The sequence below is a fragment of the Chelon labrosus genome (genome assembly GCF_963514085.1).
Source record: "Chelon labrosus genome assembly, chromosome: 8".
Taxonomy (NCBI): Eukaryota; Metazoa; Chordata; class Actinopteri; order Mugiliformes; family Mugilidae; genus Chelon; species Chelon labrosus.
The window spans coordinates 22467973-22481399 of NC_140358.1; the positions used below are offsets into that span (position 1 = coordinate 22467973).

Genomic DNA, 13427 nt, shown 5'->3' on the forward strand with positions numbered 1-13427 from the left:
ATAGTTCTCTTCCCTCATCATCTTGCATCTCTTCTATGCAGATGTATTATAAAGCATCTGGAGGGCTTGGTAGTGCAGTATGATCTGACCGTGAGGGACAGCGACGGATCTGTTGTCCAGTTCCTGTACGGTGAAGATGGACTGGACATCCCCAAGACTCAGTTCCTGCAGCCGAGACAGTTCTCCTTCATAGAAGACAACTATGAGGTACCACAAAGCAGAATTAACAGTGCTGATGGGATAGGATGGTGAAGGATTGCAGCTTTGTCAAATTCAGTGCTTCCTCCTCAGTGGATGCCACTGGCCAAAATGGCTGCCACAGTGAAGGTGTAGTTCATGGGCCCCACGGCGCTCCAACGTGGCCACTGGGGATAAATGTGTACTACACACAAACATCTACTGCTGTTAGCTTAAGAAGTCAAGTATTTTCTCTGGCTCCGTTCAGACCTAATATTAGCATGTATCCTGAGTGATCTGATCATAAATGGTCAGACCAGGTGTGCAGGTGTGAAGGTGCTCGGACCAAATTTGGAGGTCGTCTGGGCCCGATCACTCAGGACACATGGTCTGAACAGGGCGTCTCTCGCACTTGTTGAGCCTCTGAGGAATCGGGAAGGAGAAGAATTAAAGACACTAGATAATAACAAATGTTAGAGGTACAGTATAGCAAGCGCGTCAATGGGATCTGCAGGGCCAGTATCTACAAAGAAGCGCGTTATTTTAATGTAATTAGTGTATTTCAAGAAAACAATACTAAAAACAACCCAGAACACACAACCAGAACTTATTTTTTTAGCTTAGGCCACACCTTTGCCCTGAGGCAACTGAAATATCTTTTCCTCATATTGTTTTTTTATTTGCTTAAGTCATTAGATAAGTTCCAGTTGCACCACTGCTTCAATTATTACTGTAAAAACTGAAAAGACTTGCCATAATCCACTTTTTACGGCAGAAGAGAATATTATGACTCTCCAGAGGAAGTAATATTTGAACTTTTACTTACAAATAAAAATGTCTCCAGATCTGATAGGGCTGGATTCATTCTGAGCACGACCAGTGATGGTGTCTACCATAGACTGTATATTAATATGGACAATGTGTCCTCACCTCCTTGCATTAGCCAAACTGACGCTATTTTCCCGGAGATACGCCATCTTGCGATTTTGGAGCCAGAGTCTGTGCCGTAAGCAGAGCTGCGATATCGAGCTGTTGGCATAGCAACTGGTAGTCGCCATTATGTCGCATCCTATTTCTATAGCGTCAGATAGCTGACTAAAACGAAACGTTTCCAAAAAACTGACAATTGAACATGCATCAACACTACATTAAATACCTAAAATGACAGAAACCATCTTTGAAAATAATTATTTGATGTGTACTTTAGTGTTTTAGTTTGGTCCCATCCGTTAACATGGAGGGGGTGGAGCTTATTACCTATACTGCAGCTAGAGGGTACACCAGGGGCAGCTCTACTTGCTTTGGCTTCATTTTAGAGAAGCAGTTCCGCTCTCCATCTTTGCCTGTACTGTCTACGTGACTTCGCGCTTTATTTATTTTAACCACCCCAGCTTTCAGTATTGTAAACCAAACAGGGGCAAATGCACCACAGACCAGTCGCATGCAAAGGCACCCCACATGATGGCACTCAGCTAATCAAGTCCGTGCATTTCAGGTGCTACACGTTGCAACTCTACAGCGCAGACAGATGAGAGAGTTACACATGAAAAGATATTAGATAAAGAAAAAAAACAGTAAGACAGCAACACATGTAGAAAAACAAAGGGAGAGACAAAGGCGAGTGTTCAATTGTTAAGAAGTTTTGAGATTTATTATCTGTAAAATTGGTTCAGACTGTTGAGTCAATATATGAAACAGAAAATTAGAAATTCACGCTTTTCCTCATTTTTATTTAATCACATTATTCGAACATGCACAATAAATATTCCAGATCTATAAGATTTAAGTAATTTTAACTTCACGCTGATGTGCTACTTCTCTCTTTGACTTTTTTCCCTACATTCTCTGGTGTTTCATCAGTATATGGCAATGTCTTAAGAAAGTGAGCTCTTTTTTGTTGACCTCTTGACTGATTTAATGCTTTCATTTTGTGTAAACCATCCACCACTACTTCCTTCTGTGTCAACACTTTTAAACTGATGCGCCTCAGCTTCAGACACAGTGGAAATTCCTTCCTTTTATGTTTTGCTGTCTCCAATGTTTGAATAAACCACACAGCCGAGCAATTTTCACGAACCAGTCGTGTGTTTCCTGTTCCTGTTAGGTCATCAAGAGGTCCCAGGGTCTTGACGAGATTTTGGCGCGCTTGGACCCTCAGACCGCCAGTCGACACTTTACAACCATCCAGCGCTGGAAGGCAAAGAGAGAGGTGGCATGTCCACGGACAGGTAGAGAGCAAAGTCTGGCATTCTAGTTTTATTTTTTAAAGACTGAAATAAAATGTGTCTGAAATGCCACTTGGGGTTGTTTCTGGATCAAAAAGCATTCATTCATTTGAGAGTGAGAATCCAGAAAATTTACAAATTCGTGTGTTTCCTTTGTGAATATCTTTCATGTGATGTTTGTGTCTTTTAATCTCTATCAGGAGCCTTCTTGCTGTTTTCCCAGAAGAAGTTGGCAAAACTAAAACACTCTGAACCAGAAAGAGGCCCCGATGTATTGAAAGAGGTATTTATGAACAACAAAATGAACATGATCAGTTAGTTTTGCATTCACACCTCCTACCACACCACATACAGCTGGCCTATTAATTTAGCAGCCCGCAGGCCGCATGGGGCCCAGAGCCAACTATTTTCAGAAGATTTCAGGTTCCGCGTAGCCTCCGCGGTGTTTTGAAGCTTATCTAGCAGTGCTGGCTGTTGAGTAGCGCCAAGATACCGAGGCTAAAATATGTCGTTTTCGACTCTGAAATGTAGAATTGACAATGAAAACTGTCGATTTAACCCTGTCTGGACTGCAAAATACATGTTTAGTTTATCATCTTATCAAGTTCAAACTTCAAACCTATGTGTGTTTATTTTACTTTTTTTTAATTAAGTAAAAAAAATATTTCTATTTCTATTCCCTCAGGTTCTGTTATTGTGTTTTTATGCAGTTTTTGATGTGCCTTTATCCAAATTTAAAAGGAAGATTATGAATAAAAAGTTATCTCTATTTATGACATTGATCTATATTGGTTTGACATTTATCATGACCCGCTGCTTACCGGCTTACCGCTGCTCATTTGTGGATTTTAAAATTTGTCCCCACTGAATTTATAATTGAACAACCCTGCAGTGCAGTATAAAGTAAAGCTCTGACCTCTAAACTTCCACAGCTTATCCAGCAGTGGCACTCTCTGGATGGAGCCGGCAGATCAAAATACAGCAAGAAGGCCTCGCGTTGTCCCGAGCCCTCGCTGGGCTTGTTCAGGCCTGATGTCTGCTTTGGATCTGTGTCTGAAAACTTTCACAGCATCACAGAGAAATACCTGGAGAGCCGAGGCAATTCGAGTCAAGACAGCGTGGACACGCACAGGTAAGAGTGTGAGAGTGTTTAAATGAGATGAGAACATTCTTTTATTATCCATGTTGAGACAGTGGCCCTATACCCCATACAGATCTGCACGGTATATGCTCTTAGTGATAACCTGAAAGAGGAAATTAAGCACTCAGTCAAGTAAACAGCATTTGATAGATGGAGTTCCGGTCTTATCAACAATACATAACACACATCACAAACGTTAGCATATAACGGCCGTTATATCTCTTTTAGCATGGCCGCCGCCATGAGCAGTCATGAGCAGTCAGAGAGTTGGTTGGCTCGGCGATTACGATAGTGGTAGACAGTGAAAGAGAGAAGATAGAGCTAGAGGAAGACGGACAGCGGAAGTAAGATGGTTTTAGTCAGATAGTGAAAGATCAGCGAAAAACACACGGTGAAATATAAAGGTCGTTAAAGGGGAACTACTGTTTTTTTACAACCTGCACCTTATTTCTGGCATAAAATAAGATAGTTTACTCACCCATATAACTTCTGTGTAATTTGTAGTCCTTTTGGAGATAATTAGATCAGCGTATATCCGTATAATGGGAGTGACTGGGGCACCGAAACGCAGCCTCTAAATAATGCATTATCTGCCGCGAAACTCGTTCATTTCACCAATATTTTGTTATCGTACTCTACTGCTATTCCCCGAGTCCGGAGTTGCCTGTTATCACCATCCATAGATTGACCTACAGACCCCGGATGATGTCTTCTGACCTGGATGATGTCATCTCTGAGCGCTGTGCGCACTCGCGACAGTCGGCTTGTTTACCTATAATTTGCTACTGCTACAGTACATCCGGGGTCTTTAGGTCAATCTACAGACCCCTAGCTTACGATAACAAAATATTGGTGAAATGAATGAGTTTCGCGGCAGATAATGCGTTATTTAGAGGCCGCGTTTCAGTGCCCCAGTCACTCCCACTATATGGATATACGCTGATCTAATTATCTCCAAAAGGACTACAAATTACACAGAAGTTATATGGTTGAGTAAACAATCGTATTTTATGCCAGAATTAAGGTCCACGTTGTAAAAAAACAGTAGTTCCCCTTTTAAACATAGTGACATATGGACTGAAGGGGGCGAATTCACTGATTCACTCCCTTCAGCAGCTGAAGGGAGTGAATCAGACATGCTTCACTCCCTTCAGTAGCTGAAGGATCCAACCAACTCCACGACACAGTGACGTCACTTCAAAATAGCGACCCTCTAACTAGCAAGCTAGGTAGAAATTAGGAAAAATAAACTTCTTAAATCTTTGATTTTTAGCAAGCTTTTTTAATATTTGACTTTAGCAAAGGTGTTATTCCTGATACAGGTTGCAGTGCCAGGGTTAACACATGTACATTTAATTTCTCCTTTAAAGGGTTCTAGCAAACTTCTTGGTGTAATGAATAGAGCCATCAAATGCGCTTCCCGATACATATGAACCATTTATGAAAATCTAATAGAAAAATTTGCCAAATGTCTTAATCTGAAAGTGAATAATGTAGCTGAAATAAACGTTTGGTTTCCTTCCTTATTTAGAGACCGTCCATTCTTGTTGCCTGTTTTCTAAAGACAGAAGTACACATGTGTTACTTCAGCCACCACAAAGACCTTGCATTTGCTGTCAATACCACACATAAACTTCCTGAGTTGGTTTAAGCAGGAGCATAGAGCCGGAAGTTGATGCAGACCTGCTTCATTGAGATTGTTGTTTGCTGTTGAATTGCACATGACTTGTCTGTTGATTAGATAAACCAGTGATTGCATTCTCATTTAACCCTTATGCCCTCCTCAAATTAACTACCCTCTGGACACCTTTGTGGCAAAAATGTACACGCACAAAGAACCTGCCATAAAATCCTCATACATCAATATTGTTTTTTCTCCCTGGGTCCCCTTGTAGTCACATGGCTCCATAATATAAATGGGAAATTTACAAGAATTTCATGCATCTACCTACAATAGGAAAATGGTTGAATCTGATCAAATACAATAAAAATGTCAAATATCACTACTTTTCTTCAAAATGAAATACTAACATTGCAGAATGCATGGTTTTATACTGTAATGGCAGTGAGATTAAAAATATAGTTTGAATGGAAGTCTATGGGGCATTTTTGACCATGAAGGTGTCCATAGGAAGTATCTGGCACTACTTAAAAAAATACTAATGCAATCAAATCAATTTTATTGCTGATCTTTGAGATATCCAAGACTCAACCAACGGTTACAAAGCAGCTTCTTTAACCGCTGACGTACTCTATTTTTACTTATCGCTGACATTTTCTCTGTCTTGTCTGGAAGTAAAGTAATTGTCATTCCTCTCTGTGTGCCCTCAGCCTTCGCCAGCTGCTGCATTATAAGTGGCAGCGTTCACTGTGTGATCCAGGTGAGGCGGTGGGTCTGCTGGCCGCTCAGTCCATTGGCGAGCCCTCCACCCAGATGACCCTCAACACCTTCCACTTTGCTGGCAGAGGAGAGATGAACGTAACTTTGGGAATACCTCGGTAATTACACCTCTACGTGAAAATGTTACATTATAAACTAGCTAGTCTAACTTAATCTGTATAGATTGCACTGACCTATACTGTATACACCGGTTGTGTATAATATTGTGTAGGTCTTCCTTGTGCCTCCAAAACAGTTGTGACTCATCAGAGAATGGACGTGGGCTTTCTGAGGGTGTCCTGTGGTGTCTGGCAACAGGATGTTGTTAGTGGGGGGGCCTTTGGGTCCTATGGGTTGAGGGGAGGGTCCTCGGTGGATCATCCCACAGATACTTAATCAGTTTGAGATCTAATGAATTTGGTGTCCAGGTCTACACCTTGTGCTGTTTTTCATGTTTTTTTTAGTTGTTCCTAAATCGTTTTTGTGCGTGTGCCGGTGTCAGGCTGCATCCTGCTGGGGATGGCTGCTGCCATCAAGGAGTATCATTGCTATGGGGTGGGCGTGCCTGGTCTGGTCTAGGTGGGTGGTACATGTCTAAGTAACATCCACATGAATGCCAGGTCCAAAAGTTTCCCAGCAGAACATTGAATTGTCACAAGATGGTCAATGTTATTTACTTCTCCTGTCAGTGGTTTTAATGTTGTGGCTGATCAGGTACATATTATTTTTTTTTTATCAGGAAATTACATAAATTGTCTACTGTTCACATTTGATCTCCTGACTTAAAACCGGTTAATCCTCAGTTTTGAAATCAGAGTCAGTGGAAACAACACTGCCAATGACTGCGTTTACATGGTCTTTAGTATCCCGGTTTTGAGGCTTATCCCGGCTTTGAGCATATCCGGGATATGGTGTTTACATGGAACACAGAGAAACCCGGTTATTCATATCCCCGTATACATGATAAATACCAGAAACCCGTTTTCTGATCGCTGCATCCTATCTGCGCATGCGTGTATCTACATCTTTTTCAATGTTTTCCAACGCGACCTAACTTGTTCAACAGTGCGAGGTGGAAAACCAGCATCACGTAGCTTTTCCGCAACAGATTTGAATACATAAGCATGTCTGTGTTTTCTGCCATCTAAACACGTAGTTATGTTGAGTTCTTTCATTATTTTAAGGCAAAATTCAGTCTCTTCGTCGCTCCAAAAGTGAGAAGTTCTCGTTGCCGCCATGTTGATTGTATATCTAGTGCGTCGCCTGGCGTCACTCGCGCCTGCGCAGACAGTGGGCAGCCGTCAGAGATCGGGATAAGGTGTATACATGCTCCAGTATCCCGGCTTCTATCGGAGTACTCCAGGTAGCAAAACCGGGTTTCTTGAAATCGGGAAATGGGCATATCCCGATTTCTGAATTCGGGATATGGTGTTTACATGGACAAACACAAAAACGGGATACTTCAAAAACCCGATCAAAACCGGGATACTAAAGACCATGTAAACATGGTCAATATGTCTGCGGTGTGGACGTATTACAAAATATATATATATAATATAAAAACCCACTGATAGCGATTTGCAAAACGCGTAATGCTGAAATTTCAAGAGGCGTTTTTCTGCAAAGAATTTCTCCATGTCGGGTTTAATTTATCACCTGAAATCCAAACATCCAAGCAAGGAAGATTCCCAGTGATGGTGCCAAGGCACAAAGCAGGGGTACCCAGTACGTCGATCGCGATCGACTCGCCAACTGACTAAAATGGAGTTGTCAAAATAATAGAAACATGTGTCGGTTGCAACAGAATTCATTTCAATAGCACTACACTGTCTTCATTTTCGGTTTTCGGCCCAGAATTTTCATTGCGGTGCATCCCTCCTGACACAGATAAACAAATGAGATGCAAAATTTGTTCTATGAGGATGTGTGATTACAGCTGAGGTGTGACATTTCACAGAGCGATTGCAATCCCAGCACTTCCTCTATCCGACACCTCATACCAAACATTTTCTCTGCTCTCAGTCATCGAGGTCATGGTATATTAAAAAACTGAGATAAGGACTTGTTTCTTGAAGACGTTACTAATCCAAGTAGCTTCTTTAGTCTGAAATGGTGGAGAGTTTAGGTTTCTATTAGTACTTTTGTGGTTGGTGCACACCTAAGGAAGTCATGGTCCAAACTTCATAATTAAGGTGTGAACGGGGTTGAAACTCTTAGGGGACAGATGTTAAGACTGTGGGCCTCGTTTATCTGTCTTCTCTGGCTAGAATGTGTACGTTGCCGTCCTCAAAATAGTGCCTCACTGTTTCTGTACATCTTGCAGACTAAGGGAGATCCTGATGGTGGCCAGCTCCAACATCAAAACCCCCATGATGAGCATCCCCGTGCTGAACAACAAGAAAGCTTTGAAGAAAGCTAAGCTGCTTCGTAAGAAACTCGCCAGGGTGTGTCTGGCTGAGGTAAGCAGTATCTCCTCTTGAGTCGCCTTTTTATCTTCAGTCATGTCTTTGCACCACTCACCTTGCCTTGTTTTTCAGGTTCTGTTGCCAAGTCTTTTCATTTATCTTGTTTTGCCTGCAGGTTCTGCAGAAGGTGGATGTAGTGGAGACGCTGAGGATTGAAAATCACCTAAAGCTGCGGACGTTCAGAGTGACCTTTCACTTCCTGCCTGCTGCTCGCTACTGTGATGATAACCTGTTATCGCCCCATCAGATACTTCACTACATGGAAACTAGGTGAGTGTGTTTTTTTTTTTCTTTGTTAGCGTTTGTGTTTAAGCCTTTAAAAAGTAAGCTAATATTTACCCGCCATCTGCTTCGGCTTCCACACATCGCTCACCCCGTCCAGGTTTTTCCGTCTCCTCCTCGACGCCATTAAGAAACGCACCGCCAAGCTGGCCTCCATCGCCGTGGAGACGAGGAAGGCCACCCCCCGAGACAATGATGCCGATGAAACAGCTGACACAGGAGGGGTCTGTTTTTAATTAGCCTGTTATCCCTTCAGTATTCTCTTAGGATGTTTAAATATATTTGTTGTGAAGTTTTCTTTTCCCTGGTGACTTTTGTTTTGTTATCAATCTCCAGTTAGATGATGTGGAGGGAGAGGAGGAGAGAGAGATTGTTGATGGCCTGGCAGACGAAGGAGACGCCGATGCTTCGGACGCCAAGAGAAGAGACAAACAGGAAGAGGAGGTAAGAAGATAGATAACGCTCATTGGAGGTGAGACGTTAAAGCTGAGTAGAGGTTCCTGGAAAGCATTCCAACATTCACCGCTTACTATAGCTCCAGACATGTCTGAACATTTCCATTTGGTATGGGTGTTTGTTCAAGGAATAATTTGGATTATCTGAAGAGAAGCTGTATGAGGAATGTATTCACAGTTGGTGTACTAACTACATTAGACGCTAATCACAAACAGCCATTTGAACCTTGCAGCACAAGTTGGTTAGTGGTGTACCTCTGCCTTGTTTGTGTTTGTTGAGTGACTTTAAAGTGTTATCACGTTAGTTTGGATCCAAGTCAAGGTATTAAAACACCAAAGGGCTAGGAGGCAGAAGTCTTCAAGCAAAGTCTGAAAGTGTGATTACACACCAAAGGAATGTGACTGTTAAGTGCGGTTTACACCTCCGTGGGACATAGACGCACTAACTGACGTATGTAGTCTACGCTGGTGCGACCCATTTATACTTGCACAGCTCTTGATGCCAAGGTATAAACCGCTCACTACTGGTCTACCACTGTCTAGTTGGTGTTTGAAGTGTTATCACGTTGGTTTGGATCCAAGTTAAGGTGTTAAAACACCTATGGGCCTCCCTAGGGGTTGCGGACCCCCTAGGTGTTGAAAAACTCTGCTCTAGAGCCATGTGACAAAAAACAAAAACTAGCATCGGTAAAGTTCTTTACAGAGGCAGAAGTCCTTAAAGAAAGTCTGCATTGCTTTGATTCGTCTAAAAGTCTGATCACATACAAAATGAATTTGACTGTTAAAGGGGAACTACTGTTTTTACAACCTGGACCTTTTTTCTGGCATAAAATACGGTCGTTTACTCACCCATATAACTTTTGTGTAATTCGTATTCCTTCAGGAGATATTTAGATCTGCGTATATCTTTATATATCTTTCCGATTCTGAGGTTGAGGACGAACCATAGCAGTAGCAAATTACCAACGCGTGTCCGACGACTATTCTGTGATTGGTCAGAAATTGGAAGTGGGCGTGGTTAATGGGGATGCTAATATTCGCTCATTTTTCCTGGGTAGAGATCGGCATACTGTGACGGAAACTGTCATCAAAACGACTGGTCGATATCCGAAAATAAGAAAAGTGCCTCTCGTTGTCCACGTCCCGTTGTTCTTGTTCTTGATCAAATTTGTTGGTTCTTGCAGAGAGGTAAAAAGACATTTTGTCTATGTCTATATTTGTATTTATGAACATTTGAACACACACACACAGATAATTTCCGGTGCTAATTTTGCCTAGTCTCTTAAAGGTGCAGTAGGCAAGTTTTATAAAACTAACTTTCTGTCATATTTGCTGAAACTGACCCTATGTTCAAGTATAATTGCATGAAGCAGGTCATTTAAAAAAAAAATTCGGCTCCCCTGGCCCCTCCTAGAGCCAGTAGCGCGATTTGCAAGACATCCACCGCTCCACATTCAGATGCACCAATCACGTCCAGGGGTGTATCTAACAGAGTGTCAATCACTGCTCATGGACACGCATTTCATAGCGCCCTCCCCTCCCTCCACCACCTCGCACCACTTGTCCATGGGCGTGTAGAAGGAGCCGGGACGTGATCCTCGTCTGAGGCCTGTGCCTCAGCTTCACTCTCAAACGTCTAACCACATCAACAGGTAGCGGTCATATATCTACCACATAGCAAATTGATAAATCTAAACTGTGGAATAAAACGCCACAATGAATGCTTCTAACTGTTACTGATAGCAAACATCACCGATGTAGGCTACTTTCAGAAACATCCAAACCTTGGTTTTGTCCTAAAGTTGACTATTGCTAAATATTTTGACCTAAAATTATTTAGCAATAACGAAGGGTATTATAAAAACTATTTTGTTGTTGTTACGTCGGTGTGTTCCATGCTAGTTTGTTTACTCGCTCTCTCTCGGTTCTCTGCTCGTGCACAGTATTCCAGGGCCGATATGCACGCGCTCTATCGTGCACAGCTCTCCCTTGTGGGGGGGAGGGGCTTGGGAGACCGTTTTGGGCTTGAGCGGAAAGTGGGGAGGGACTGAGAAGTTGTCGATGTTCAAATTTTTTGGCTAAGTCCTGGATCTTTGCAATCCTGCCTACTGCACCTTTAATAGAATCACACTGATTGGTATGATAAGAATAAGATATTCTCATTGTAGATGTTTGCGATGGATTAGATGTGTACTTTAATTTTGTACTTGCCATTCTGAGTACAGGAAGCGGTTTGACATGTTGTTTAGTTAACAGTATTTGGTAATGTGATCTCACACTGTGGTTCACAATAGCACATCAAACCTGTCAGTACACCGTGATTCATCCCCACCTGCTCTCCTCTCCTCTCCTCTCCTCTCCTCTCCAGGTCGACTATGACAGCGAGGATGAGGACGAAGGCGATGATGCCGAGGAAAAAGACGACCAGGAGGAGGTGGAGGAGAAGGAGGAGGGCGCAGAGACGACCGTGTTGGCGGAATCTGTGCCAGAGTCTGAAGGAGTGAGTGTGGAGAAAAAGAAGAAGAAACGAGAAAAGAGGCAGGCAGGAGAAGACTCCTCGTTTCAGATGAGAGTGAACTCCGTTTTAGCGTCAAACTCGGCGATAGAGAGATACTGCTACGATGACCAGCATGAGCTGTGGTGCGAGGTGAGTTTCGACACGTTTACCAAGCAGATTTTAGATATGATTACTCTTAAACTTTGTGCCTCCATTTTTAGATTAGACTTAGTCCTGTCACAAATCTTTTATATTTTAATATATTCCTGTTAAGAGCAGAAAATGGTACTGATGTCTTGAGCTACTTAAAATAATCATTCATTCATATATAATTTATATATAATGCTTTATAATGTAGTTTGTTCGCAGTTGTAGATGTCTTCTTTTCATGTTGTTTCTGCATTCTGATATATGAGGCACACTGTGCACTGCTGCTTAAAAGTATTGCACATTTTTTGACGACATCAGCAAAGTCCTGAAAGTAGACAAAGAGAACCCAATCAGACAAATTAAAGGGATTTCCTGTAGCTTCTCATCAGTCATCTACAGCGGCTTGGAGCCCATTCCTTGCTGTAAGTCCTTCAACAACGTTTCTACTGGATAAAGGTCAGGGCTTTGACTTGGTTGTTCCTAGACATTAGTTTCTGTTCTTCTTTAACCATTCTTTTTTGGAACGACTTGTGCTCTTGGGCTCGCTGTCTTGTTGCATGACCTAGTTTCTCTCCAGATTCAGCTCACGGACAGACATGTCCTGACATTTTTTTTTTTTTAGAAGCCTCTGGCGTAATTCAGAATTCATTGGCCCATCAATGATGAAAAGCCATCCTGGCCCCGAGATGCAGTAAAACAGGCCCAAACAAGGACATTACCACCCCTAACGGGATCATGAACGGGATGAGGTTCTGATGCTGGAATGCAGAGTTGTTTCATCTCCAGACATGACGCCTCTCGTTTAAACCAAATAACTTTGGACTCATCTGTCCACAATTGTCCCAGTAGTCTTCTGGTTTGTCCACGTGATGTTTAGAAAGCTGCAGATGATCAGAAATTTTCTTTTTAGAGAGAAATGTCTACGTTGTTCAGTGTCCTCCTGATGGTGGATTCATAAACATCAGCATTAGCCAATGTGAGACTGGCCTTTAGTTGTTTAGAAGTTACCCTGGGCTCCTTTGTGACCTCTCAGACTATTATCTGTCTTTGTCCACTCCTGTGGAGGATAACAGTCGTCTTGAATCTCCATTTGTTCACAGTCTCTCTGACTGTGGATTTGTGGATTCCAAACTCTTAAGAGATGGTTTTTGTGACCTTTTCCAGCCTGATGAACAACAACAACTCTTTCTCAGAAACCCTCTGAAAGCTCCTTTGTCTGTGCCATCATACACTTCCACAAATCCCTGTTTTTTGGTATTGGAAACACTTTTGAACAGATGGATTGGATGAATTTGGACTTGAAATTAACTTGTAATCCTAGGGATCTTCAATTGGAAAGTATTGTGGTGTTTGGGGGTGGTGCAGTGACGTGGTGGTTAGCACTGATGCCTCACAGCAAGAAGGTTCAAATCCAGGCCGACTGGGGCCTTTGCATGTTCTCCCTATGTCTGCGTGGGTCCCCCCCCGTCCAAAGACCTGTCCAAAGACCTGTCCAGGGTGTACCCCGGATCTGGATCTCCAAGCAACCAATAGTTTTCCCTGAGTAGAGGATGCAGCTGTTCTTGTACGCATGGACAGGTTTCCCTATTACAGTCAGGGATGCTTGTGCAGCACACGTTGCCATGATATTGTGTATTGTGGGCCATTTTAAAAGA

At 42.5% G+C, this 13427-nt stretch overlaps 1 protein-coding gene across 1 annotated transcript in view; it reads left to right on the top strand.

The window, feature by feature from the left end:
* polr1a (RNA polymerase I subunit A) overlaps positions 1-13427 on the top strand; it is a 30361-nt gene that overhangs the window by 13793 nt on the left and 3141 nt on the right. Inside the window, exons 24-33 of the mRNA XM_084550425.1 lie at positions 42-207; positions 2282-2405; positions 2603-2685; positions 3335-3534; positions 5875-6042; positions 8247-8382; positions 8504-8658; positions 8771-8894; positions 9007-9114; positions 11494-11772. Of these exons, the coding sequence (XP_084406551.1) occupies positions 42-207; positions 2282-2405; positions 2603-2685; positions 3335-3534; positions 5875-6042; positions 8247-8382; positions 8504-8658; positions 8771-8894; positions 9007-9114; positions 11494-11772 (1543 nt within the window). The remainder of the gene's footprint in view (positions 1-41; positions 208-2281; positions 2406-2602; positions 2686-3334; positions 3535-5874; positions 6043-8246; positions 8383-8503; positions 8659-8770; positions 8895-9006; positions 9115-11493; positions 11773-13427) is intronic.